General features: G+C 40.5%; 1 protein-coding gene across 5 annotated transcripts in view; it reads right to left on the bottom strand.

The window, feature by feature from the left end:
* LOC127455575 (baculoviral IAP repeat-containing protein 6-like) overlaps positions 1–26,251 on the bottom strand; it is a 213,214-nt gene that overhangs the window by 11,821 nt on the left and 175,142 nt on the right. For all 5 annotated transcript variants that reach the window (XM_051723584.1, XM_051723583.1, XM_051723586.1 and 2 more), the window contains exons 68-72: positions 23,187–23,297; positions 21,154–21,371; positions 7,514–7,675; positions 6,685–6,762; positions 5,834–6,022 (exon numbers count right to left, since the gene is read on the bottom strand). In XM_051723584.1, the coding sequence (XP_051579544.1) occupies positions 5,834–6,022; positions 6,685–6,762; positions 7,514–7,675; positions 21,154–21,371; positions 23,187–23,297 (758 nt within the window). The remainder of the gene's footprint in view (positions 1–5,833; positions 6,023–6,684; positions 6,763–7,513; positions 7,676–21,153; positions 21,372–23,186; positions 23,298–26,251) is intronic.

Consider the following 26,251-nt stretch of genomic DNA (forward strand, 5'->3'; position numbering starts at 1 on the left):
TTTAATCGTAGAAAACATTCCCTGTCTTAGGTCAGTTAGGATAACTACTTTATTTTAAGAATGTGAAATGTCAGAATAATAGTAGAGAGAATGATTTATTTCAGCTTTTCTTTCTTTCATCACATTCCCAGTGGGTCAGATGTTTACGTACACTTTGTTAGTATTTGGTAGCATTGCCTTTAAATTGTTTAACTTGGGTCAAACATTTTGGGTAGCCTTCCAAAAGCTTCTCGCAATAAGCTGCTGGAATTTTCATTCCTCCAGATAGAACTGTCAGAGTCAGGTTTGCAGGCCTCCTTGCTCGCACATGCTTTTTCAGTTCTGCCCACAAATGTTCTGTCGGATTGAGGTCAGGGCTTTGTGATGGCCACTCCAATATCGTGACTTTACTGTCCTTAAGCCATTTTGCCACAACTTTGGAGGTATGCTTGGGGTCATTGTCCATTTGGAAGACCCATATGCAACCGAGCTTTAACTTCCTGGCTGATGTCTTGAGATTTTGCTCCAATATATCCACATAATTTTCCTTCCTCATGATGCCATCTATTTTGTGAAGTGCACCAGTCCCTACTGCAGCAAAGCAGCCCCACTACATGATGCTGCCACCCCCATGCTTCAGGATTGGGATGGTGTTCTTTGGCTTGTAAGCCTTACCCTTTTTCCTCCAAACATAACGATGGTCATTATGGCCAAACAGTTCAATTTTTGTTTCATTAGACCAGAGGACATTTCTCTAAAAAGTAAGATCTTTGTCCCCATGTGCACTTGCAAACTGTAGTCTGGCTTTTTTATGGCGGTTTTGGAGCAGTGGCTTCTTCCTTGCTGAGCAGCCTTTCAGGTTATGTCATGTCGATATAGGACTCGTTTTACTTTGGATATAGATATTTGTCTACCTGTTTCCTCCAGCATCTTCACAAGGTCCTTTGCTGTTGTTCTGGGATTGATTTGCACTTTTTGCACCAAACTACATTAATCTCTAGGAGACAGAATGCATCTCCTTCCTGAGCGGTATGATGGCTGCGTGGTCCCATGGTGTTTATACTTGCATACAATTGTACGTGGTACCTTCAGGCATTTGGAAATTGCTCCCAAGGATGAACCAAACTTGTGGAGGTCCACAATTTCTTTTCTGAGGTCTTGGCTGATTTCTTTTGATTTTCCCATGATGTCAAGCAAAGAGGCACTGAGTTGGAAGGTAGGCCTTGAAATACATCCACAGGAACACCTTCAATTCAGTACTCCTCCTATCAGAAGCTAATTGGCTAATTGTCTAAAGGCTTGATTTTCTGGAATTTTTCAAGCTGCTTAAAGGCACAGTTAACTTAGTGTATGTAAACTTCTGACCCACTGGAATTGTGATATAGTCAATTAGAAGTGAAACAATCTGTCTGTGAACAATTGTTGGAAAAATTACTTGTCATGCACAAAGTAGATGTCCTAAATGACTTGCTAAAACTATAGTTTGCTAATATTAAATCTGTGGAATGGTTAAAATATTAGTTTTAATGACTTCAACCTAAGTGAATGTAAACTTCTGACTTCAAATGTAGATACGAGAATGCTGGTGTCTCATTTAGCGAATCTGGGAATCAAAATAAATGAGACAAAGAGCTGTCTGATGCCCACACAGGAAACAATTTATCTGGGTCTCCGATTGAATTCCAGTCAGTATCGAGCGTTTCTGTCAGAGGAACGCGTTGGATCGATTTGCGGTTGTTTGTCCCTTTTTCAGAAAGGGAAAAAAGTCTCATTCAGGTTGTGTCTATGCCTTTGGGTCTGATGGCCTCAACGGTGTCAGTAATTATTTTGGGACTACTGTGAATGAGAGTTTCAGCACTGGATAGCAGTGCAGCACTTGTGTCCTCACCGTCACTTAAATCGCAGTGTAAGAGTGAGGTCAGAGGGTATGCTCGCTCTCCGTCACTGGAGAATCCATGCTTTCCTTCATGGGGGAACCACTTTGGGGCCGGTCTCTCTGAGGAAAGTGGTGAAGACAGATGTGTCACTCACAGCTTGGGGCGCGGTGTGTGAAGGCAGAATAGTGAATGGGGTTTGGCCTGCGTTACTACAGAACACGCACATAAACTTTCTTGAGTTACTGACAGTGTTTCTAGCACTGAAGCACTTTGTACATTTCCTTCAAGGCCACAATGTCCTAGTCAGATCGGACAACACAACAACAGTAGCATACATAAACAGACAGGGGGGCACATGTTCACAGCTGCTACTCAGCCTGGCACAAAAGCTGATTGTGTGGAGCGGTGCGCGCTTTCATTACGGGTGACGCACATTCCAGGAGCGATGAATGCGGGGGCGGATCTCCTGTCCAGGGGGAATCCTCTTTATGGAGAATGGAGACTTCACCCTCAGGTGGTGAGTCAGCTACGGGAGAGATATGGGCGAGCTGCTGTAGATCTCTTCACATCGCACAAAAATGCACATTGCCCTCTGTTCTCTCTGGCGAGAGACGGTGCTCCTATGGGTGCGGATGCTCAAGCGCATCCTTGGCCAAATGCGCTAGATATTTCAACCCCACACTGGACAGGGTGTCAAAACCACTGGTTCTGTCATGGGATCTGTCCGTGGTCCTGAACGTGATTTCTCAGCCTCCCTTTGAGCCAGTTGAAAGTATAGAATTAAAGCTCCTTTCCCTAAAGGCAGCTTTATTATTTGCCTTAACAACTACAAAGCAGGTTAGTGAACTGCATGCTTTGTCAGTTCATCACTCTTGTATGCGCTTTGCGGTGGATTTATCAAGAGTGTCTCTTAAAACTAATCAAACCTTTGTGCCTAAGGTGAGCAACTCTGCGCTCAGCTGTAAACCGGTGGATTTGCTATCTTTGCACCCGCCGCTTTTTTCCTCGCCAGAGAACGAGAGGCTTCACTGTTTGTGTCCAGTTCGTACTCTACGTTTGTATGTGGAAAGAATGAAGGCATTGATGAAGAGTAATTCGCTTTTTGTATCTTGGGCTGATTCTTTGTTATTAACAATTTTTATTGATTACATATAACAAATAAAAAAACAATAGAATATTTGGAATCAAATTATATAAATTTACAACCCTTCCCCCCGAAAATTAACCCCCACACATGCATTTATCCCCTACATCAATGACCACTCCATCGCCTAAAATACAGAGTCTGGGGCAAAATGAAATTTGAGTGCCCAATGTGTCACACACAAAACTCTGAACCTTCAACCAAAATTCTTGGACCTTAACACACCACCAAAAAAACATGGGTTGTGTCCCCATCTTCTGATTGGCATCGCCAGCAGGTGGGTGTGTCTTTAAGACCAAGCCTATACAATCTAGAAGGGGGTCCAATAGAATCGATGTAAAATCTTGAATTGTATAAGGTGCACCCTTGCATTTCTAGATGTAGACTTGACATTTTTTTTTAGAATCCTAGTATACACTCCCTCCTCCAATACCAAGTTTAAATCTTTCTCCCATAATCTCTTGACAGAAGTTAAAGTTCCGTCCCCCAGACTCTGAATTAGCAGGGAGTAATACACTGATGCCTCATGACCTTTTCCAAAAGCAGTAATCACCACTCCCAGAGTATCTGCCGTTTAAGGGGGGTGTATGCTACTCCCAAAAATAGTACAGAGCAGGTGGCGCAGCTGTAAATTCCTAAAATCTGAGATTAGGGAATCCCAAAATGTTGAACCAAATTTTCAAAGGATCTCAACACTCCACTCTCATATAGGTCACCAAGTGTATTAACATCACTCACAATCCACTCTGACCAGCAGAAAGGGGACTTATGAATACATCATTTTGGGTTCAGCCATATTCTCAAGGCAGCATTTAAATAAATGTCCAAATTAAACACTCTGGACACTTTTATCCATACCGAGTGCAAATGCGAGATAACGGGGTGTAACTTCTCTGATTAGTTTGATAGAAAGTCTTTGCAATGGTGAAATAGGGGCAAGAAATTCCTGTTCAATACAAAACCAGGGAGGGGCTCTCTCAGGTGGAAGTGACCAATGAGCCAAATGTCTGAGACCGAATGAATAATAATAAAACAAAATCTTGGGTAGGCCTAGCCCACCTTTGTAAATCAGCCTATGCAACTTACTGAAATGTAATCTGGGATGCTTACCATTCCAAATGAAGGACTTCGCTATGCTATCAAATTGCTTGAAATAAGGGAGGGGGACATCTATAGGGAGAGACTGTAGCAGGTAGTTGAATTTTGGAATACAATTCATTTGAATAACATTAACCTTTCCAATCATAGATAAATGTAATGAAGCCCACCTGCACACATCGCTCGAAAAACGTATTAAAGGGTCAATATTAACTAACTAAATCACACAAATTTGCTGGGAATAAAATACCCAAATACTTAATAGGGCATTAAGTATTTGCATATTTTATTACCAGCAAGTTTGGGCCACTGGAAGGCACCCGGCTGAAAAGTCATTACTGGGCAGTATGCTGTCAGAGACAAAGCTTCGGATTTAGACCAATTGACTCTGTATACCGAGAACTTAGAAAAGAAATTAATAATTCTGTGGAGGCAAGGCACAGAGCTAGTAGGTTCAGAGATAAATAATAAAATATAATCTGCGTAAAGCAGAAGCTTATGCGCCAAACCTCCCACCATCACCCCTGGAAAATCCGACAAGTCCCATCCATTCTTTGAAAATTGATTGGGTGGGTGTACATTGGACACAACTATTCGGTTGATGGTCTGCTTCGGACAGCATATCTGTAATACGGGAGTTGGTTATATCCCATAGTGAGATACCGAAGGAATGTTAGAAAGAGAACTTTAGGTTACTCACTTAACCCCGGTTCTCTGATAACAGGAGTAAGGTATCTAACCACACTTCCCTTCTTGAAGTTGCATGGAGAAGAGATATGCGGAGAATGAAGTAGGCACCTATGACAGTGGTTTATATAGGGAGGTGGGACTCCCTCATCACTGCTTTGGTCTGTCAACTGACAGACTGGGTGTTACTGGTGCTTCCAGTATTGGCCACGCCTGCGGCATTACCCATAGTGAGATACCTCACTCCTGTTATCAGAGAACCGGAGTTATCAGAGAACCAAAAGTTCCTGTTGCGCGCTCATGAGCGCTATGAGAGAAGCACGTTCACAGTGACTTCCCTTGTTTAACTTGCATTCAAGTTCTCACGTGAACACACGAGCCACTGTGAACGAGCTTCTCTAATGGACTCGTGAATGTGCAATGGACATCAAGATTTCACTAAAACAATTACTTACATATTCAATCGTATGCCTTCAAAAGACTCGCATGGACTACTTTTTGATAGTTTTGTGTCCTTTTGAAGCTTGAAACACTATGCAGTCATTGTTTTAAAAAGACGAACCAGGATATTCATTAATTTCTCCAGTCAGTGCTTTGAGAAGCTGCTTTTAAAGGCACTCTATAAAATAAAGTTTATTATAATGTTGATTACCACAAAAAATAATTTGGACTTGTCCCTCCTTTAAAAAAAAAATCAAAAAAAAATCGAGGTTACAGTGAGGCACTTACAATGGGGTACATTTTTGGTGGGTTTAAAGGCAGAAATGTGAAGCTTATAATTTTATAAAAGCACTTACATTAATTCTTCAATACAAAACTCATGTATTATTTGAGCTGTAAAGTTGTTTAAATAAGTTTTACAGTCGTTTTAGTGTTTGTTGACATTACATCGTCATGGCTATTTTTGGGCAGCAAATCAAAATAAATGTTTGTGATATTCAGTATTATGCCACAAATGCAGTCGATTGAGCTCAACTTGTATTGAATCTGAAATTTTCATTTAAGAACTACTGATGATTGTGCATGTGTGAGATGGTTGATCTCTGACCTCTTTAAAGCAGGGTGAAGGGTTGCGGATCTGCTCTAGCATGGCCCACTTGACAGTGGCTTGTCGGATGTTTCCGTCGTACTCTCTGGAGCTTTGCGTTCCACTTGGCGTGCCCCGGGAACGCTCATAACCCGGCTCATTGAAGTATGGCTCATTCACCAGGATAAGGGACTGGATTGACACCAGCACCTAAACACACACACACACACACAGACAAATGAGTTAGAAAGCCACTGAGGAATAATGCACAAAGCAGATGAAGAGCACACTGGCTCTTTCAGACCACAGCTACACTGTCCCAAGACTTGATTTCCATTTATCGATCGGCTGGTTGCTAACTGTAGCACTAATCAATGGAGACATTTCTATGAACTGCTGGCAGCAGTACATGAGCATGAACGAGAGGAGAGAGGGAAGAGAAGAGGAGAGCCTGTACTCAGATCAATATTACAGGGGAAAACAGTTCCCCTGCTTATTATACAGAAAGGTATGATGGAAAGAGAGAAAGACTGGGTTGAGATGGGGGCAGATAATTACTGCAGGGAAATCAGGATGGGAATGCTGCAAATGCCTGATAATGTGTGTGTGTGTGTGTGTGTGTGTGTGTGTGTTGATATATGACAAAATATTCTGTGAAAAGGATCAATTTAATTCCAAAATAGGAACATAATGTCATCCAGAAATTAGAGGTGATCTGTTCCATATTTGATCCAATTTGCTGCTTTAAATGTTACAGAATTTCCTGCAATTGGCACTGGGACTGAAATCTTAACTGACTAAAAGGATGAAGTGGGGAGAAAAGGAGCACTAAGAAAGAGGCTTAATTAAAGAGAAAACACAGGAAGACTCACCTGTAAAAAGCTAGAAGTCTGAGGATTCCACTTCTCCTCAGGACGGCCGTGCCAGGTGTTTAGGATACTTAAACACACCTGGGCGTCACAGATGGAATGAAAGAAGGAATGGAGAGATCAGAATAAAAGAGTCAGATAAAAAGGAAACAATATAATAATAATCCAACAAAACAACTATTCAAATTCTAACGCCGGGTTCACACATCCTCCGTGAGCGGCGTATTTTTGTTTCGGCACCCATATTAACAGATTGCACCGTTCCCACTGCAAGCATGAGTTGCGAGGTGACGCATCCCAGAAGTGTCCCCGTTGCAGCAGTGAGTTTCGGCGTTGAGCCTGTGTTTGCCACGTGGCTCACGCTGAGCACAGCGGCTCTGGGTGCAGTACAACACTAAAATAATCTGGAGATTATATTAAAAACACAAAAGTAAATCAAAATTATTCAAACCGAACCTATAGTACAATACAATTTATATGTCTGCATGCAAGCCAACTCAATAAAATAACTTAAAAGAATTAACTGCTAGACCTTTTGCAATTCTGTGTATATAGGTGTACAGTATTGACACAACATTAACCAATCACAACCAAGTGTTCTGATAAGGATGAAGTGCATGTGACTGCCCGCTGTTGTCCTTGAAGCAGCAATAACCTCAGCTTGTTATGACCTCATTAAAGAAAACATTTGGCGTAGGACCCCATTGATAACTTTATTTTCTGCGCAGAGGTGGCCAATGTGAACGTCCAACACGACCGCCCCGCTCACAGAGGATGTGTAAATCCGGCGTAACAAGTCAATGGTGCTTACTGATGCAGAAGTAATGCTTACCTTGCCATCGTTGTAGAGGTTTGGATTGAAGCGGACGCTGTGGCCACCGGTGGTCTCCAGATTAACCAGAGGAGGGGAGTTTGGGTAATCTTGAGGGAAGTAGACATCAAATTCAAAACAGCCATTGGCATATGGTGTGTCTGCAGGACCTGTTATCAATACCTGAAACAACAAGAAAGAAAATATGTTGAAACACAGCGATTAACCAATCACAAGATGACAAACATTCAGCTGTACATGAAACATCAAATTTAAGAGCAGAGACAGAAGAACAGGAAATTGGAGAGAGATATAATGAGGATGTTTTTACTGATAACGCTTCTCGAGATGGCATTTTGGTCATTTTGTCTACTCGAGTGCTTGACAGATACTAAGGTACTGTCATCTCAATTTATGAATTGTTGATCTACGTACATATGAGACAACTGGACATTGCATTGTGTTCGCTGTTTGATCAGGGCCTGATTTCTCAGCCTCTTGCACAACTGAGCGTCATGTTTTTAGCATGGTGTGTCAAGTTAAAAATAGTTACACTTTTAAAAACTTGTCTCAAGACCCTTGCATTCTGTTCAATTCAGTTGCGCTCCATCTAGCTGTTTTGGAATGGAAGAACGTGTTATCTAAGTACATCCTCTAATCTGCTTTAAACAAAGTGCTTAGCGCTATTGCAGTCATTTTTTTTAATTTATTTTTTTTACCCAAATTGCTGTCTGATAAATTCGATCACAAGGTACCAGCAAAAAGGATGCTCTAACAACCTTTTTGGCACGTTTGCATTTATTTGTTATATGACAAATAATTTCATGGGTAACAATGTTTTTAAATAAAACAATAATGCAAGTACTGTTATAAAAAAAGTGTCACGGAATTATTATTATTTTTTTTTTAATTGATTGGATCGATTACTGCCGTCACTTCAGAGCACTCGAGCCCATCCCAACCTTCTTCCATTCCCAGAGAGAGAGAGAGAGAGAGAGAGAGAGAGAGAGAGAGAGAGAATGGTAATGACATCCAGTGAAGCTATGGTCTCTCCACTGCAGGCGGTAAAGCTTCACACAGGCGTTAAGAGTGTTTTGACATGACCATTCAAACGCAACACTAAACACACACAGAGCTGTGCTCACACACACTCGCACACATAGGTTGAATCTGTAAAGCTCAGTTTACTATTAATGTCCATTAAGATTGTATGAAGCATGCAGAAGCTGAAAATAGAGGAACATGAGAGAAATGCTGACCTGCTGTTAGGGGTCAGTGTAAGCAGACGGTGCAGTGAGTGTCCAGTCTTGACTGGGGCTCTGCCTGTGGTCTGGCCTGTCCGAGACACAAAGCTGAGGCCAGACACACTGACATTTACACACTACAAGAGGCGCGCAGGTCAAAGGCAGCTCTCAAATGTCATAGGGTAGAGTGTGAGCACGCAGTTGTTTGTCATGCATTAGAGTTTGAAAGGTTAATTTTGACACAGTGAACAGTTTCTGAATCAGTTATGTCCTGCTTTCATAATTAGTCTGATTCATTTTAGCAAATCAGTTTGTTCAGATGGTTCATTTCAATTAAAATATTTTAGTTATCACTCAAATACAACATTTTAGTGAATGACTGATCTGTTTTACTATGTTTTCAATTTAGTTGCACAGTGTAACAGTTCAAAGATGGACAAGGAGGTGGCGGGAACCGGCTGAACAGTAAACAGAGTGTTAATGTAAAACTTAACTTAAAACAAACAAACAAACACAGACACACATGCAACACGGCCGCATGTGTCTCTCTTTCTCATGAACTGGCGCCTCCGGCTCCCGTTTATCTTGCTCTCCTGCTGATCAGCTGATTCAGTGCCGGCCGTGCACCATCACATCACACATCTCCTCGTCACACACAGATTTTGTGAAATTGTGCATTATACTCCAACTCACAGATTTATAGGCCATTGATTTGTGAATCAGTTTGACCAAATCATCAAAAAGAACCAGTTCGAAAGCACTTTATTTTGTAAACTGGATTCATTTGGCAGGTGCTTTTATCCAAAGCGACTTACAGTGCTTTCAAGGTATATATTTTATCACAGTACAGAATGTATGATACTACAAAACACCACTACTACCAGTGTAATTAGTTACTGTAATCCAACTAAGTAGTGTCTTGAATTATATTCAAGTACATTATAGAGACATAAAAAAAATAAAAAATAAAACAGAATTCTTGTTGCACTTTAATCTGTTTTGACTACTATTCTGATGCTAGTGTAACTTTGTAATATGGCACTTTTCATACCACTGTCTCCTTAAGATGATTTGCTTATGTTTTCCTCTTTTGTAAGTCGTTTTGGAAAAAAGCATCTGCCAAATGAATAAATGTAAATGTAAATATGATTATTTCTTTTTTTAATTAACATTTTTAATTGATTCTTACAATAAATAAAGAAAAGTAAAACATATACGTACATAGAATCAACATTTAAACTCCCACAACCACCCCTACCCCTCCCCAACCCCGCCCTGACCCCCAACAAACATCCCTGTGGTCACACGAGTATATACGCACAAAAAAAAAGCAAACACACACAAAAATATATATATATATATAATAATCATACACATTTAAAACTATACCACTCTCTCCACCGCCCCACCCCGAGAGCCCTCCAAAAACTCCAAATAGTTGCCCCATTTCCCAACAAACAAATCCAAGTTACCCCATCTTCCAAATGACACCTCATCAAAAGCCACCACCCTCCCCCATCTCCGTGCACCACTCCCGAAATGAGGGCGCTCCAGCTGACCTCAAACCCCTCAAAATAATCTGCCTGGTGATCATCACACCGGTCAGAACCCAACTCTCTATGTGTCTATTCCCAACATTGATGACCGCCCCATCGCCCAAAACATAGAGTCTGGGGCAAAACGAAACCCGAGTGCCCAACACGTCATACACAAAACTCTGAAACTTCAACCAGAATTCCTAGATCTCAACACACCACCAAAAAACATGGGCCGTGTCTCCATCCTCCGATTGGCATCGCCAGCAGGTGGGTGTCTTTAAGAACAAGCCTATACAATCTAGAGGGGTTCCAACAGAATTGATGTAAAATCTTGAACTGCATAAGGTGCACCCTTGCATCTCTAGATGCAGATTTGACGGTTTTTAGAATCCTAGCCCACACTCCCTCCTCCAATACTAAGTTTAAATCTTTCTCCCATAATCTCTTGACAGAAGTTAAAGCTCCAATCCCCAGACTCTGAATTAGCAGGAGTAATACACTTTTGTGTTTGGAATACACTTTTCCAAAAGCAGTAATAACCATTCCCAGAGTATCTGCTGCTTTAGGGGGGTGTATGCTACTCCCAAAAATAGTACAGAGCAGGTGGTGCAGCTGTAAATACCTATAAAACTGAGATCCCAATCTGAATCCCAAAATGTTGAACCAAATTTTCAAAAGATCTTTACACTCCACTCTCATATAGGTCACCGAGCGTATTAACCTCCCTCACAATCTACTCTGACCAGCAGAAAGGGTACTTATTAATAGATAATTTTGGGTTCAGCCGTATGCTCGAGGCAAAATTTAGATAAATGTCTGAATTAAACACTCTGGTCACTTTTGTCCATACCGAGTGCAAATGCAAGACAACGGGGTGTAACTTAACTTCTCCGATAAGTTTAATAGAAAGGCTTTGCAATGGTGAAATAGGGGCAAGAACTTCCTGTTCAATACAAAACCAGGGAGGGGCTTTCTCAGGTGGAAGCGACCAATGAGCCAAATGTCTGAGACCGATTGCATAACCCACCTTTGTCAATCGGCCTATGTAATTTATTGAAATATAATCTGGGATGCTTACCATTCCAAATAAAGGACTTCGCTATGCTATCAAATTGCTTGAAATAAGAGAGGGGGACATCTACAGGGAGCGATTGTAGCAGGTAGTTAAATATTGGAATACAATTCATTTTAATAACATTAACCTTCCTAATCATAGATAAATGTAATGAAGCCCACCTGCCCACATTGCTCGAAAACCTTTTTATTAAGGGGTAAAAATTAACTCTAAATAAATCAGACAAATTTGCTGGGAATAAAATGCCCAAATACTTAATGCCCTGTTGGGGCCACTGGAAGGCGCCTGGCTGAAAAGCCGTTACAGGGCAGTATGCTGTCAGAGCCATAGCTTTGGATTTAGACCAACTGACACTGTATCCTGAGAATTTAGAAAATGAATTAATAATTCTGTGGAGGCAAGCATAAATCTAGAAGGGTCGGAGACGAATAATAAAATATCATCTTCATAAAGCAGAAGCTTATGCGCCACACTTCCCACCACCATCACCCCTGGAAAATCATCCTCCTTTCTTATCACGCCTGCTAATGGTTCCAGGGCAAGACAGAACAATAATTGGGAAAGAGGCCATAATTTACGCGATACCCCTATCCAGAGTAAAATATTCTGAAATTAATAAAACAATTTGTACCGCCGCTACCGGGTGTCTATAAAGTAGCTTAATCCATCTAATAAATGTACTCCCAAACCCATACATTTCCAAAACAATCCCATTCTACTATATCAAACGCCTTTTTCGGCATCAAGTGAAATGGCAGCGACCAGAGTCTGATCATTCGCCACCGACCACATGATATTGATGAAACATCTAATGTTATCAGAAGAGCTGTGGCCCGGAATAAGCCGCACCTGATCTATATGTATAAGAGATGTCATAACTATACTTAATCGATTAGCCAAAATTTTGACAATATTTTAATGTCTAGCTGGATCAAATTGGACGGTAACTCATACACTCGCTTGGATCTTTGTCCTTTTTAAGAATCAGACTGAACCAGGCTTGCGTCATGGTTGGTGGAAGCTTTCCATTCTTTAATGATTCCATATAAACTTCTAACAAAAGTGGAGCCAATTCTGTAGCATAAGATCTAAAAAAAACTCAGCGGCAAAGCCATCTGGCCCCGGAACCTCGCTTGTAGGCAAGCCCTTAATTACCTCGCCAAGCTCCTCCAAGGTTATCTCAGAATCAAGAGAATTGTTTTGCTCAGTCATAAGTTTAGGGAGTTCTAATGGTTCCACAAAGTTTCTAATATCTTCATCAGTAAAAGAAGACGTGGAAATATAGAGATCAAGATCGAGGTAAAAATATCACCACCAGCAGATTTCACTGAGGGAATGTTAGAAAAAGACTTTCTCTGCTTTATACAGCTTGCCAAAAGCTTCCCTGCTTTGTCCCCAACTCAAAGTATGACTATCTTGCCCTGAATAGCCCAAACTCCACCTTCCGTGACAAAATAGTAATATATCTGTTTTTCAGTCGGGTCAATTCAGGCCATCAGACGACATTTGGTGCCTCAGCTCTGCCTCGGTACTTTTAATATTCCCATCCAACTTCACGAGTTCTCGTGCTTTGGATTTTTTGATGAGAGGCATACAGTATGACCCGACCCCTAAGAACCGCCTTAAGTGCCTCCCAAGCCACGCCCACAGAGGATACTGAGGACCAGGTGGTCTCCATATAAACATTGATTTCAGCCTTTAACATTTGTTGGAATTCAGGATTTTGCAAAAGGGATATATTAAAGTGTTAACTACATGATTTATTTCTCTCCGTATGTGGCAACATCTCTAAACTCACCAGGGCATGATCTGAGACTAAGATGTTTCCAATTGAACAGTCAACAACAGATGAAATGAGTGACTTAAATATCTATTCTAGAATAAATCTTATGGACCGATGAAAAGAATGTATAGTCCCTACCAGATGGGTTCAAAGTCTCCAAAAACCTGTAAGACCAAGATTTTTACACATCCTGTGAAGCGTCAATGTTGCTCTAGGGGGCTTACACACTTTTTTTCACTATGATCAAGGACTGAGTCCATCAATAGATTAAAGTCTCCTCCCAATATCATATCATGAGGGGTGCCAGCGGCTTGCAAAATCCCTTCAAGAACTATCAAATATCCCTGATCATCAGCGTTAGGTGCGTAAATATTAGCCAAAATCAACCTTTGCCCTTGAACAATAATGACTCTTCCTAATTTTTAATCTTAGACATTTGAATTGTAGATGTTTACTTATCAACGTAATGACTCCCCTGCTCTTACTTGAGCCAGCACTAAAGAAAACATGCCCTCCCCATATCTTCCCAAATTTTTCAGCTTCCTGCGGGGAAAGATGCATTTCTTGAAGAAACACTACATCATATTTCTTTCATTTAAGAAAATAAATAACCTTCCTACATTTTATGGGGTGCCCCAAGCTTTCACATTCCACATGGAGAGAGACAATCCACTCATCTTAACATATGCCATTTTGACATATTAGAAAAAAATAGATCGTCAAAAACAAAATTAAAAAGACCACATTCCAACATTAGTGCAACAATCAAACCCCGAACTTCCCCCAGAACCAAACAAATAGAAAGAAAAATATGTGCATCAACCCCGCACACGACAGCACCAACCGGCGTCCATCTCTCTAAACTCAAACTGTCCATGTACGCCTACGAGAGCCCCCGCGACTGTTACATGAGAGCAGCAGATGTCCTAATCCCTCCAATGTCCTGCAAAAAATACTCCACAAAACAAATTCCAACCAATAGGAGACATTATCACAAAGATCGTGCAGATTCATCCACAACACTGTCCCAAAGGAGTGTTACTACACAAAACAAACTCCAGCCGCTAGGCAGAACCAGCACAAAAAAGAAAAAAAGATGCCCAGTGTCCTCGGACTGTCAAGTGAATGTTCAGTAAGTCAGGCCCACTCGGCTGCAACGCAAGCACCACACAAAGACTTACTCATTCCATTGACTTTATGAAGGACAATGCTTGTTGGGGACATGTAAATACTTTGCGACCATCTTTAGCATCTATTCTCAGTTTTTCCAGAAACATCAGTGCAAAAGCAACCCTCCATCGATGCAAGAGTTTGTTGAAGGAGTGTTACTACACAAAACGTCCAGTGCCCAGTTTCCTCGGACTGTCAAGTGAATGTTCATTGAGTCACGCCCACTCGGCTGCAACGTGAGAATCACACAAGCCGAGCCGGAACCTTGTGAGTTTGCTCGATTTCCAGCTTATGGCCTGTTATGTCAAGCAGACTCGGAAAGAGCCCATCCGGAAATTCCACCATATTATGACCTTCTGCTCGCTCAGGAATTCCAACAATTCGGACGTTGTTTCGCCGGTTACGATTCTCAAGGTCCTCCAACTTTTCTCAAACGAGTTCCAAGTCCGCCTTGGTCGCTAGCGGTTTAGCAGCTTATTCCCTGTCCTATGGCTCCAGATAATCGATCCGTTTCTCAACATCAGCCACTCTAGTAAACAACTCAGTGAATTTCGTCTCCATGGCAGTGATTGATCGACGTATTACAGCAAGATCCTCCAAGTCAGCAACGACCTTCGTCAGCATTACCGACATGTTTGACAGTTGATGCTGAATCTCTTTCACCGTACCACCCAAATTGAGTCCCTGGTTCGAGGCCTGTTGCTCAGGGGCTTCTGCTTGAGCACTTAAGTGTCTTTTAATGTCTCCAGAGCCCAAGGATTTTAAATTCTTTGACATATTGTCTTCATAGAACAGTTATGGAACAGGGTGTATCGAATCTCACCGGTTTATGACACAAAGTATTACAACTAGCACAGTGCACAGAGCTCACCGTTCACACGTCCGAACCTCGCATGGTGCCACGCGACTCGATATGCTTATTTCTAATATATTTTTTATGTATAATACATAAATTATGGCCTGTAACGAGTCATTGTGAAGGAGAAATGTGAGGTGCTGAGTGTATGACTTGTAACATTGAAAAAGAAATATAGACATAATTTTGAATTTGTTGAGCAGAAAAGTGTTTTACAGCAATTAGTAATGTGATGGGAATTAGTCAATTAGTAATTAGTCAAGTAATCTGATTACAATATTAGATAAATAATTAGTAATTTGTAATGGATTACTATTTTTAAGTAACTTACACAAGTCAATTCATTTTTATTTGTATAGCACCTTTCACAACACACATTTCAAAGCAGCTTTACAGAAGATCAGGCATTAACAGAAGATAAAACTGTAATATCTATAATGTCTTAGACTCATCATTGTGTAGTTTGATAAAATACGATTGTGAATTGTGTTTCAAAATAAGTAAATAAATAATAATTGTATTTATAACCCCAGTGAGCAAGCCGAAGGAGACTGTGGCAAGGAACACAAAACTCCATAAGGTGTTGGTTAATGGAGAAAAATAACCTTGGGAGAAACCAGACTCACTGTGGGGGCCAGTTCCCCTCTGGCTAACATCATGAATATAATGCCAATATTACTTATGTATAGTGCAAGTCATGGTTTAAAATGATTAAACTAAGTAAGTGTTAAGGGTCAGTGTTTAAAACAAAGATTTTGTATGAACTGTAAGATTAATAACTAATGTTTTTGAAGTCCATCCTGGATTAACTGCAGAAGTTCACATAGATGCAACTGTCCTTGTCAGTTGGCTGATGAAGGGTTTTGTTGGCAATTAATTGATAGACTATGTATTCCATTTCAAGAGTGTCGTCCATCATTAGATCAAGGTGATGCAGGCAGAGATCAGTTAGGTGCATCGCAGTTCAAACTGGCCAGTAATTTCTGTGAGGTCTATCCTAAATCCAAGGTTCAGGCAATGGCATATGAAGTATCCCATGTCTTGTGGTTGGAGTTGGCATCAGTTCATCCTCTGAAGTCCATCGTAATAGACTGAAGTGATGTTTGGCTGGCACCGGCTGCTATTAGTCATCATCACACAGCGACACATAGCAGTGGAGTCCAACACAAATGGAGCTGGATTCAGCCGGTTCTGGTGACCTCAATATAGGAGTCCCGAGGTTGAGACAGGGAAACAAATAAAAGAATATTAGCATAGATGCCATTCAATTTATTGCAGAGTTATAGATCATGATCACTGCTTCTGGTTCCAGCAGACCTAACTAAAGCAGCCTAATTGTGAGTTAAAGGATAAATTAGGTGTATGCCTGGCTAAATAGATGAGTCTTTAGTCTAGACTTAAACTGAGTGAGTGTGTCTGCATCTCGAACAGTGTTAGGGAGACTATTCCATAGTTTAGGAGCCAAATATGATAAGGATCTACCTCCTTTTGTGGATTTTGATATTCTAGGAACTATTAACAGGCCAGAATTTTGCGATCGTATTGAACGTGATGGAATAAAGCATGGTAGACGGTCACTTAAGTACTGCGGAGCTAGACCATTCAAAGCTTTGTACGTAGTTAACAGAATTTTAAAATGAATACAAAATTGAACAGGTAGACAATGTAACGATGATAAAATGGGGCTTATATGATCATATTTCTTGCTTCTCATCAGTACTCTGGCTGCTGCATTTTGAACCAATTGAAGTTTATTTACTGATCTTATTGGACATCCTCCCAGTAATGCATTACAATAATCTAGTCTTGAGGTCATGAACGCATGAATTAGTTTTTCGGCATCAGCAACAGAGAGCATGTGTCGTAATTTAGCAGTATTTCTTAGGTGGAAGAATGCTGTTCTACAAACATTGGTATCAAATATAACACCTAAGTTATTCGCTGTTGAAGATGATGTAACAGTACATCCATCAAGAGTCAAATTATATTTTAGCGGCTTATTTTTAGAGGTTTTGGTCCAATAATTAATACCTCTGTTTTGTCGGAATTGAGTAGGCCATCCAATCTTTTATTTTATTGATACACTCTGCTAATTTGGAGAAGTGTGAAATCTCATCAGGTTTTTAAGAAATATAAAGTTGGGTATCGTCGGCATAAAGTGGAAACTTATTCCACGATTCTTGGTAATATCTCCCAGGGGAAGCATATACAAGGAGAAAAGCAGAGGCCCTAAAACTGATCCCTGTGGCACTCCATACTTTACTTTTGTTTGGTTTGACATTTCCTCATTTACATAGACAAAGTGGTAGCGGTCTGCTAAATAGGACCTAAACCATGCTAATGCAACTCCACAAATGCCAACATAATTCTCTAGCCTATTCAAGAGAATGTTGTTATCTATCGTGTTGAATGCAGCACTAAGATCTAAAAGCAATAGAAGTGAAATGCAGCCGCGATCAGATAGTAAGAGCAAGTCATTTGTAACTCTGATAAGTGCAGTCTCTGTACTGTGATGAGGCCTAAATCCTGACTGAAATTGTTCATATATATTATTTCTGTAGAAATGAACATATTTGGGAGGATACTACCTTTTCTAGTATTTTCGGCATAAACGGGAGATTTGAAATCGTCTATAATTAGCCAGTTCTCCAGGATCAAGTTGTGGCTTCTTAATAAGCGGTTTGATAACTGCCATTTTAAAGTTTCTTGGGACATGTCCTAAGCATGGCGAGGAGTTAATAATATTAAGAAGAGGTTCTGAGATTACAGGGAATACCTCTTTTAAGAGCTTGGTTGGTATTGGATCTAACAAACATGTTGTGGCTTTTGATGTTTTGAAGTTTTGTTAGCTCTTCATGACCTATGACAGCGAAGGATTTAAGTTGCACGTGAGGAAAATTATGAGACACTGTTTTCTGTGGTACTGGGACAGATGATTGCATAATTCCAATTTTATTTCTGATTATTTCAATTTTATCAGTAAAGAAATTCATGAAGTCATTACTCTTGTGCTGCGACGGAATATCTGGTTCTGTTGAGGCTTTATTCCTAACCAATTTAGCCACAGTACTGAATAAACACCTAGGATTGTTGTGGTTATTTTCTATGAGTTTGCTAAAATATGCTGACCTGGCAGCTTTTAGTGCCTGTCTGTAGCTACAGACACTATCATTCCATGCACCGCAAAATACCTCTAATTTTGTATTCTTCCACTTGCGCTCCATTTTCCGAGCTGCTCTCTTGAGAGCATGAGTGTGATCATTGTACCATGGTGCAGGGCTTAATCAAAGGGGGGGGCGACACTATCAAGAGTGCTAGAGATGACTGTATTTATATATTTTCTATTATTTCATCAAGTTCTTCTAGGCTTTGGGGTTTACTGAGTGTATGAGATAGATCTGGAAGATTATTAGTGAAGCTATCTTTAGTGGTCGAAAGAATAGTTCTACCTGAATGACAGCGTGGTGTAGATTGAGTGACATTAGCTGATAGGAGCATAAAAGAGACTAGGTAATGATCCGAAATGTCATCACTCTGCGGCATAATTTCTATATTATCAACATCAACTCCGTATGACAGAATTAAATCTAGCGTATGATTATGACGATGAGTTGGTCCTGTTACATTTTGTCTGACTCCAAGAGAGTTGAGAATATCGATAAATACTAATCCCAATGTGTCATTTTCATTATCCATGTGAATGTTGAAGTCACCAACAATTAAACCTCTATCTACAGTAACTACAAGATCTGATAAAAAAAAATTTGCAAATTCACCAAGAAAATCAGTATAAGGCCCAGGTGATCTATATACTGTAGCAAGGGTAAAAGACGACGAGTTTTTTTATTTATATCTATATCTGACGGTGTCACATTAAGCATTATAAGTTCAAAAGACTTAAATTTATATCCTGTCCTCTGAGTAACACCAAAAACTTCACTGTAAATTGTAGCAACAGCTCCTCGACCCTTCAGATGAGACTCATGTTTATAACAATAACCTGGGGGAGTAGATTCATTTAAACTAATATATTCATCCGGTTTAAGCCAGGTTTCAGTCAAACAGAGCACATCCAAACTATGATCTGTAATAATTTCATTTACAATTAGTGCTTTGGTAGAAAGAGATCTAATGTTTAGTAGCCCTATCTTTATATGATGTTTATCTTTAATTTGTTTGTTTTGTTCAAGTTTGACCTTAATCAAATTTTTTCTAAATGATTTAGTTCGGGGAACAGACACAGTTTCTAATGATATCTAGGTGATACAGTCTCTATGTGTTGTAGTTTATGTGACCTGTGTGACGGCTCAAGGCAGCTAGCAGACGTTCAGATTAACCAGTTCGTCTGCTTCCTGACCTGGGCCCCAGTTAGTCAAATATTATCATTATCAAGACTATGAGCCAAATTACTAGAGAGGAGTGCGGCACCTTCCCTGGAGGGATGGAGGTCAGTTCTCTCTTTAGCAGGTCAGGTCTACCCCAAATACTTTTCCAATTGTCTAAATTCCTATTCTATACTCCAGACACCACACAGACATCCAGCGACACTAATCTACTATAAACCTCGTCACCATGACGAGCAGTGAGGGGGCCAGAGCACATTACAGTGTCTGACATTGTTTTTGAAAATTCACACACCTCTTTAACATCATCCCTAGTGATTTCCGACTGGCGAAGCCGGACATCATTAGTGCCGACATGAATAACAATTGTAGAAAATCTATGTTTAGCATTAGCCAGCACTTGTAAATTTGATGTCAGATGCTCTGGTACCCGAAATGCATTTAACAATAGTGGCTGGAGTCTCTATTTCCACATTCCTTACAATAGAATAACCAATAACAAGGGCTCTTTCAACATGATTCTCAGTGGGTGCATCACTGAGTGGGGAGAATCGATTGGAAACCCTAACAGGAACGGGAGTGTGGTGACGCTTTGCTGAGCGAGTATGCTGCCGAGACGTCACCCAAACGCCCTGCTGCGGGGGCTCTACAGCCGGAACCAAAGTGTGTGTGTTGCTCTCTGTACTGCCCGCATCTGAAACAGTATCTACCGGCTTCTCATTCTCACTGACCTCCACTAGCGTTCGGATGCGTGTCTCTAACTCATTAACCTTCTCTGTCAGCCTGACTAATTCCTTACATTTATCACATGTAAATCCCTCACTGCTGATGGAAGAAGCTATTGTAAACATGTGAGATGCAATGCAGGAAGAAATAACATGAGCGGATGCCATGACTTACCACAGTTGTTTGTTGCTGTTGTTGTTGGTTGTTCCTGTGCGGTGAGAGTTTAAGATCGATGTGAATCCCTCAAGCAATTGTTTGTTGTTATGGTTGTTCTTGATAAGCGGTGCTTTGAGATCGATGCAATAATCCGTGTAACACAGAGGAGAAAAATGGGTGTGCGCTGTAAAATGCACGCAGTTTAATCGCGCTAAAAATAGAAAGCGGATGCACGTGGAAAATGCACGCAGTTGAATTGCAATAAGAGAATAATGCTGGGGAAAACCCGTTGCGCGCTAAAAAATGGAAAATGTTAAGGATTAAATGCTGAAAACGGATAGATAAGCAATGCCAAAAAAAAAAGCTAGCAGGCTACAAACACAGACTCGAGCTAGGCGCCAGCAGCATCAGGTGAAATACACACAGATGAAACAGTAGAAAAGCGGAAAGATCCGAAACACGCGGTAAAATGACAAAGGATAAAAAGATGAACGTATGAGAATAAGAATAAGCGATGCTAAGCAGGCTACAAACACTCGTGCAGCACGCAGTCAGCAACAGGAACAGGAAGTCCAGTGACGTAGAGTGACGAAAGTCTCCAAACCTACACCACTGATTAATACTAGTGTAATTATTGTATGTATTGATGCTTGTCACTTGTGTCCATTTAATCAGAACACCACAGACACACTGTGGTCCAAAATCATTCATTCTTTATCCAAATACAAGAGATTCAGTTGAATTCAAATACAGAAGGTGTTTGTTCATACCTTCATGATGTCGAGGCGTTCTTCATCGCAGCGGACAAACACGCTTGAGGATGAGGAAAGAGGGAGGGAGGTGGAGAGTGTGACGGCCTCTTGCGCTAATCGCCGGGCACGGGCGGCACTGTTGGCGTCGCTGGCATTCTTTACCTGTGACAGGTAATGGTAGTTCACCTTAAACACCAGCTTAGAGTCCTCTTCCTCGCATACCATCTCAAAAGTGTCTGTGGGAGAGACCATACAAACATACATTCTGTTCACTGTAAATTACAATCAGCCTGTGTACGGTGGCTCTAGAAACATCAGATCCACCTAAAAAAACAAATCAGTTTATCAAGTCCTCCAGAAACTAATGTATTCTATGTGTACCAGTGCAAACTTGTTTACGGTCACGTCCGTAGAGATGACTTCAGTTTTCTGAGATCTGGATCTGGTTTTGGCAGAATAAAACCCTCATCATCAATCAGAATAAAGACAGATGAGGATTGACAGCCAGAAAAGCCATTCTACCAGCACAAAGATAAGTAAATCCGCTTTCACTAAAATTTCACAACCCCCTCTGGATTCCTTGATGCTCCTTCACATATTTAGTTCACTATGAGGAAACAAAAGCAGCACTCTGCCTATTCATTTAACTATATTATGTTACTATACATTCACTTAGCACTTTATTAGGAACACTATGGTCCTAATAAAGTGTACGACATGGTCTTCTGCTGTTGTAGCCCACCCGCCTCAAGGTTCAATGTGTTGTTCATTCTGAGATGGTATTCTGCTCACTACAATTATACGAGTGGTTATCTGAGTTATCGTAGCCTTTCTGTCAACTCGAACCAGTCTGGCCATTCTCCGTTGACCTCTCTCATCAACGAGGCGTTTCCGTCCGCAGAACTGCCACTCACCGGATGTGTTTTGTTTTTGGCACCATTCTGAGTAAACTCTAGAGACTGTTGTGCATGAAAATCCCAGGAGATCAACAGTTACAGAAATACTCAAACTCTGGCACCAACAATCATGCCATGGTCGAAATAACTGAGATCACATTTTTTTCCCCATTCTGATGGTTGATGTGAACATTAACTGAAGCTCCTGACCCGTATCTGATTGATTTGATGATTTTATGCATTGCAATGCTGCCACACGATTGGCTGATTAGATAATCACATCAATAAGTAGGTGTACAGGTGTTCCTAATAAAGTGCTCAGTGAGTGTCACAAATGCAAAAATGGGGGATGACGGAAGGTTTGAAGAATGTAATTTTAGTAATTGGATAAGAACAGAACTGGATGAATGAAGTCAAGATGATGTGTGTGTATCAAGTAACAGTAATTGAACTAGCAATATATTGTCTAGGTCGATTATTCTGATGATTTTTGACCATTTTGAGATTTTCAGAATCAGTCTATAAGTGTGCCTGCTTTGCCGATTAACAGAAGTGTAATAGCTACTTTACAGCAACAAAACTACACCGCTTCCATATAATCCACAAAGCTTACTCCACTGTGCTCTACGTCACTACTCTTGCTATGACATGACAAAGCTACATCCCTTTGTCACTGTGCTCTACATAACTACTGTTATGATGATGCGACAAAGCTACATCCTTTCCATTATAAACAAAGCTGTCTATACTGCGCTCTTCATCACTACTCTTGCAGTGTAGATAGCATTGTTGATTATAATGGGAGCAATCTATTTTTTTTCGCATCAGTTCAAGCTCTCAAGTCCACTCACTTTTTGGGTGGATTTTGAGTAAATATCAAACAAAATAAAAAATGTGTTTAATTTGAGCAATATCACCATTATATTAACCATCTGCATGCCCAGACGGAATCTGTGGCAGCAGAAAGCTGAGAACTGCTGAGATTTCAGCTGTCAATAAGTGTAGTTCTCTCTGATTGTCCGGAGATTCCCCTAATCAGTGCAGAAAGTCTGCAAATACTGTCTGAGCATGGACATTGGCCAAACTGCTCTCTAGATATCTCTGTCGGTAACCATATGGGTTGCCCACAATCAGAACTTGTAGTGCAAGACTCACCAAACTGTAGTTTCTTCATTGCTGCTGTAAATTTCTCCTCCATTGAACGCAAGATGGAGAGCGGTTTGGGCCTTGCTGCTGCCTTCTTTGAGCACTCTGCCATCTTCCTCTCTGAAAAATAGAAGACACATAAAAAAATTCTTCAAGGGACTAAGTGCATGTTTCACAGTAGCCTGAGGGTGTATTTGAGTAGGTCACATCTTCCATCCTCTCATCTCTGTACAACAAACACCCCTGTATGGGACACTCAAGTCACCTGGATGACATATTTGTTGTTCTGCTGGCAGCGGTACAGAGAATACAAGGCTTGAAAAAACCTTTAAAGACAAATGCATCTTTAACAACCAGCCACACAGGGATGAGAATCACGAGAAATTTAATGATTCCATTTCCTTAACCCTAACCCATAAAGAGTATAACGGTACCTCTGAAAATTAATTCATTGCTGTTTTCCAACATATTATGGCCAACATAACAGATTTGAATATTTCTTTCAAATATTTAGCTTTTATTTTCAATTTTAAAGCTTGCAAAAATCATTGAAAAGACAGCAACATTTGCCTCGAGGTCAGCTGCCTTCTCATGCCTCAAAATGCTGCCATGATACTTTTAAATGATAAGTAGAGTTGATGCCAGACTATATATACACAGTCACATGTTCGCAGTATTTGCAGAGGTGCACTTTTCAATATTTTTCACAAAAAATTGGCAGACTCACGGCTAAATAATGCATACATTCAAGAACTGTTAACAGATCCGAACATCATGAAAATAATTAGGTTGTAGATTTTTAATGCATAGAAAAGTTCTGAGAACTGGAATAAGATTCCCAACCCTACTTCCACATCTTTGTGGCTTGAGAGTTAAAGATTTCCAATGAGACATGTTTGACAGCAAATTCGTTACTTTGATAAATTACAAGCAGCATGAAAAGTCATGTTGTTACACAAATGAGTCACAACATTCCTGTTCCCCAGTTTAGATTACCATTCAGAGCCCGTCAGACAAATGACAACTATACCAGCAGACCACCTCCACTCCACTGAGACATTAGACCTGCAGATGGAGGCTGTTAGCGCTACAACACAATTAACTCCCTATATTTAGGAGCTTTATGGCATTTTTGTCCATTCCACTCATCTGCAGTGGGTGCGGACACAGGTCCTTCCCCCAGCACACATGCACCCCCTCTGCCAATCAAATTACCTGAGTGTTTAACAGACTGATAACAGCTACGCTTTGGCTACGAGCCACATTAAATTCCTCCAACATCGATAGCTCCATTTACTCTCACCTCTGTCGCCACATTAGTGCGCAATTATTGATGGCTGTGGAACATTTTGGCTCTATGTTCAACTACGGAAACTGCTTTTGACCGATCATACACCCAGAGAGGGCTGTCTCTGGCATTTTTTTTTTAAAAGATGGAGTACTAATTAAGCAGTTAAATGGGGTGGTAAGTGTAATGTCTTGCTGCTCTTATCATATGGATTTTCCTCATGGACAATGACAGCAGCATTGATCCACTTCATCACGTTTAACACACCCTTCATTCACTCATCTCTGAGACTGAGAGGGTGAGATACCAAAAGGAGGATGACAGAGAGAAAGTTATTATATGTGGAGGGGGAGTGTGAATGTATTGATGTGGTTCCATTCAATAACTACAAAAAGTGCAGGAGATTCCCAAAGAGCTTTTTGACACTTTCCACGAATAAGGTAAAAAAAAGGCCTGAAAGGGCTTTTAAAAAAAAAAAGACATTTTCAACATATCAGTGACAGGAGGTGCAAACCCAGAGAAATAATTAAAATAACTGTGGAAGTGTTGGTAACATAGTTGCAAGTAGGGATGTGTACAAGTAAATGATTAATCGAGTACTCGCTCAGCTTTAAATATTCGACTAGTAAAAACACTTCTTGAATATTGCAATTTGATTTTCCTTTGTGCCTTTGCCTGCCGTGGACAACAATAAAACTGCTTCTCTCACCTAAATCTTGCCGGTAGTTCTCCCAAAAAGAAAATTCTGCCATTATTTAAAGTGACTGTATCGCTTCAGAAGGTTTGGAAAGTATGTTTCTATGTGTGAGTGCAAATGTTTTTTTTGTTCTTGTCGTTTATGCATAGTGCTAATTTTGTTCTTATGAAAAACATGTTCAAAAGTTTTTTTTGTGTTAGAGTACTCAACTACAAAATTACTAGAAATGCCCATCCCTAGTTGCAAGTAGCAGGGCTGCTAGCTAGTTTGGCACCAAATGTTGGTTTGTTGTTACTGATAAATTTTACTTCCCATATATTAAAGAAAAATATTTTTTCTTAAAATTACTTGGGTAACATTGGTGGGATTTGTGCCTCTAATACACACAAACATGGGACACCAAAGTGTACCACAATCATAAAGAGTGCCTTTTAGTTGTCAGAGCTTTGCTCTTTCCAACCCCTACCTCCTGCTGGAAAAGAGGGAATTAGTCAAAAGGTTGTCTCGTAGGTCTAAATTTTCCTTTGATTTGCCCAAGTGGAACAGCCAGAGAGAGTCTGCTTGCAAATGTTAATAAATGGCACAATGTACTTGACTTATCTGAAGAGCTTTGAACCCTAGGCTTTGGAATTGAGTGGGTCATCTCTTCTTTTCTGGGGTCAGTGTAGCAGAACTAAAAGTTCATAGTACAATCCCCCTCTTTGACAATACACTTTGCATGAGACAGGCTGCAGCATTTAGCTGGCATGACTAAAGCAGCCAGTTTCGATTCTTGGTGGAATGGAGTTACATCTTAAAGAATTAGCAAGACATAGATTACTTTTTGTCTTCGACAAATAAAACTGCTCAGTTAAAGCAGACCCTCCATTTACAACTCCTTGGAGAAAATTATCAGGCTTTATCAGTGTCTAATAGCACTTTTCCACTGCACGTTACGGTTCGACTCAACTCTGCTCGCTTTACTTTTCTGAGCTTGCTTTTCCACTGAAGTTTAGTGCCGCCTCAACATGGGTGGGATTATAGGCTGATCATCATAGTTGCGCCGCCTCTACTGCCGTGACATCATCTTAAACACGACACAAACATTAC

This window comes from Myxocyprinus asiaticus, chromosome 17 (assembly GCF_019703515.2).
Source record: "Myxocyprinus asiaticus isolate MX2 ecotype Aquarium Trade chromosome 17, UBuf_Myxa_2, whole genome shotgun sequence".
NCBI classification, from domain to species: Eukaryota; Metazoa; Chordata; class Actinopteri; order Cypriniformes; family Catostomidae; genus Myxocyprinus; species Myxocyprinus asiaticus.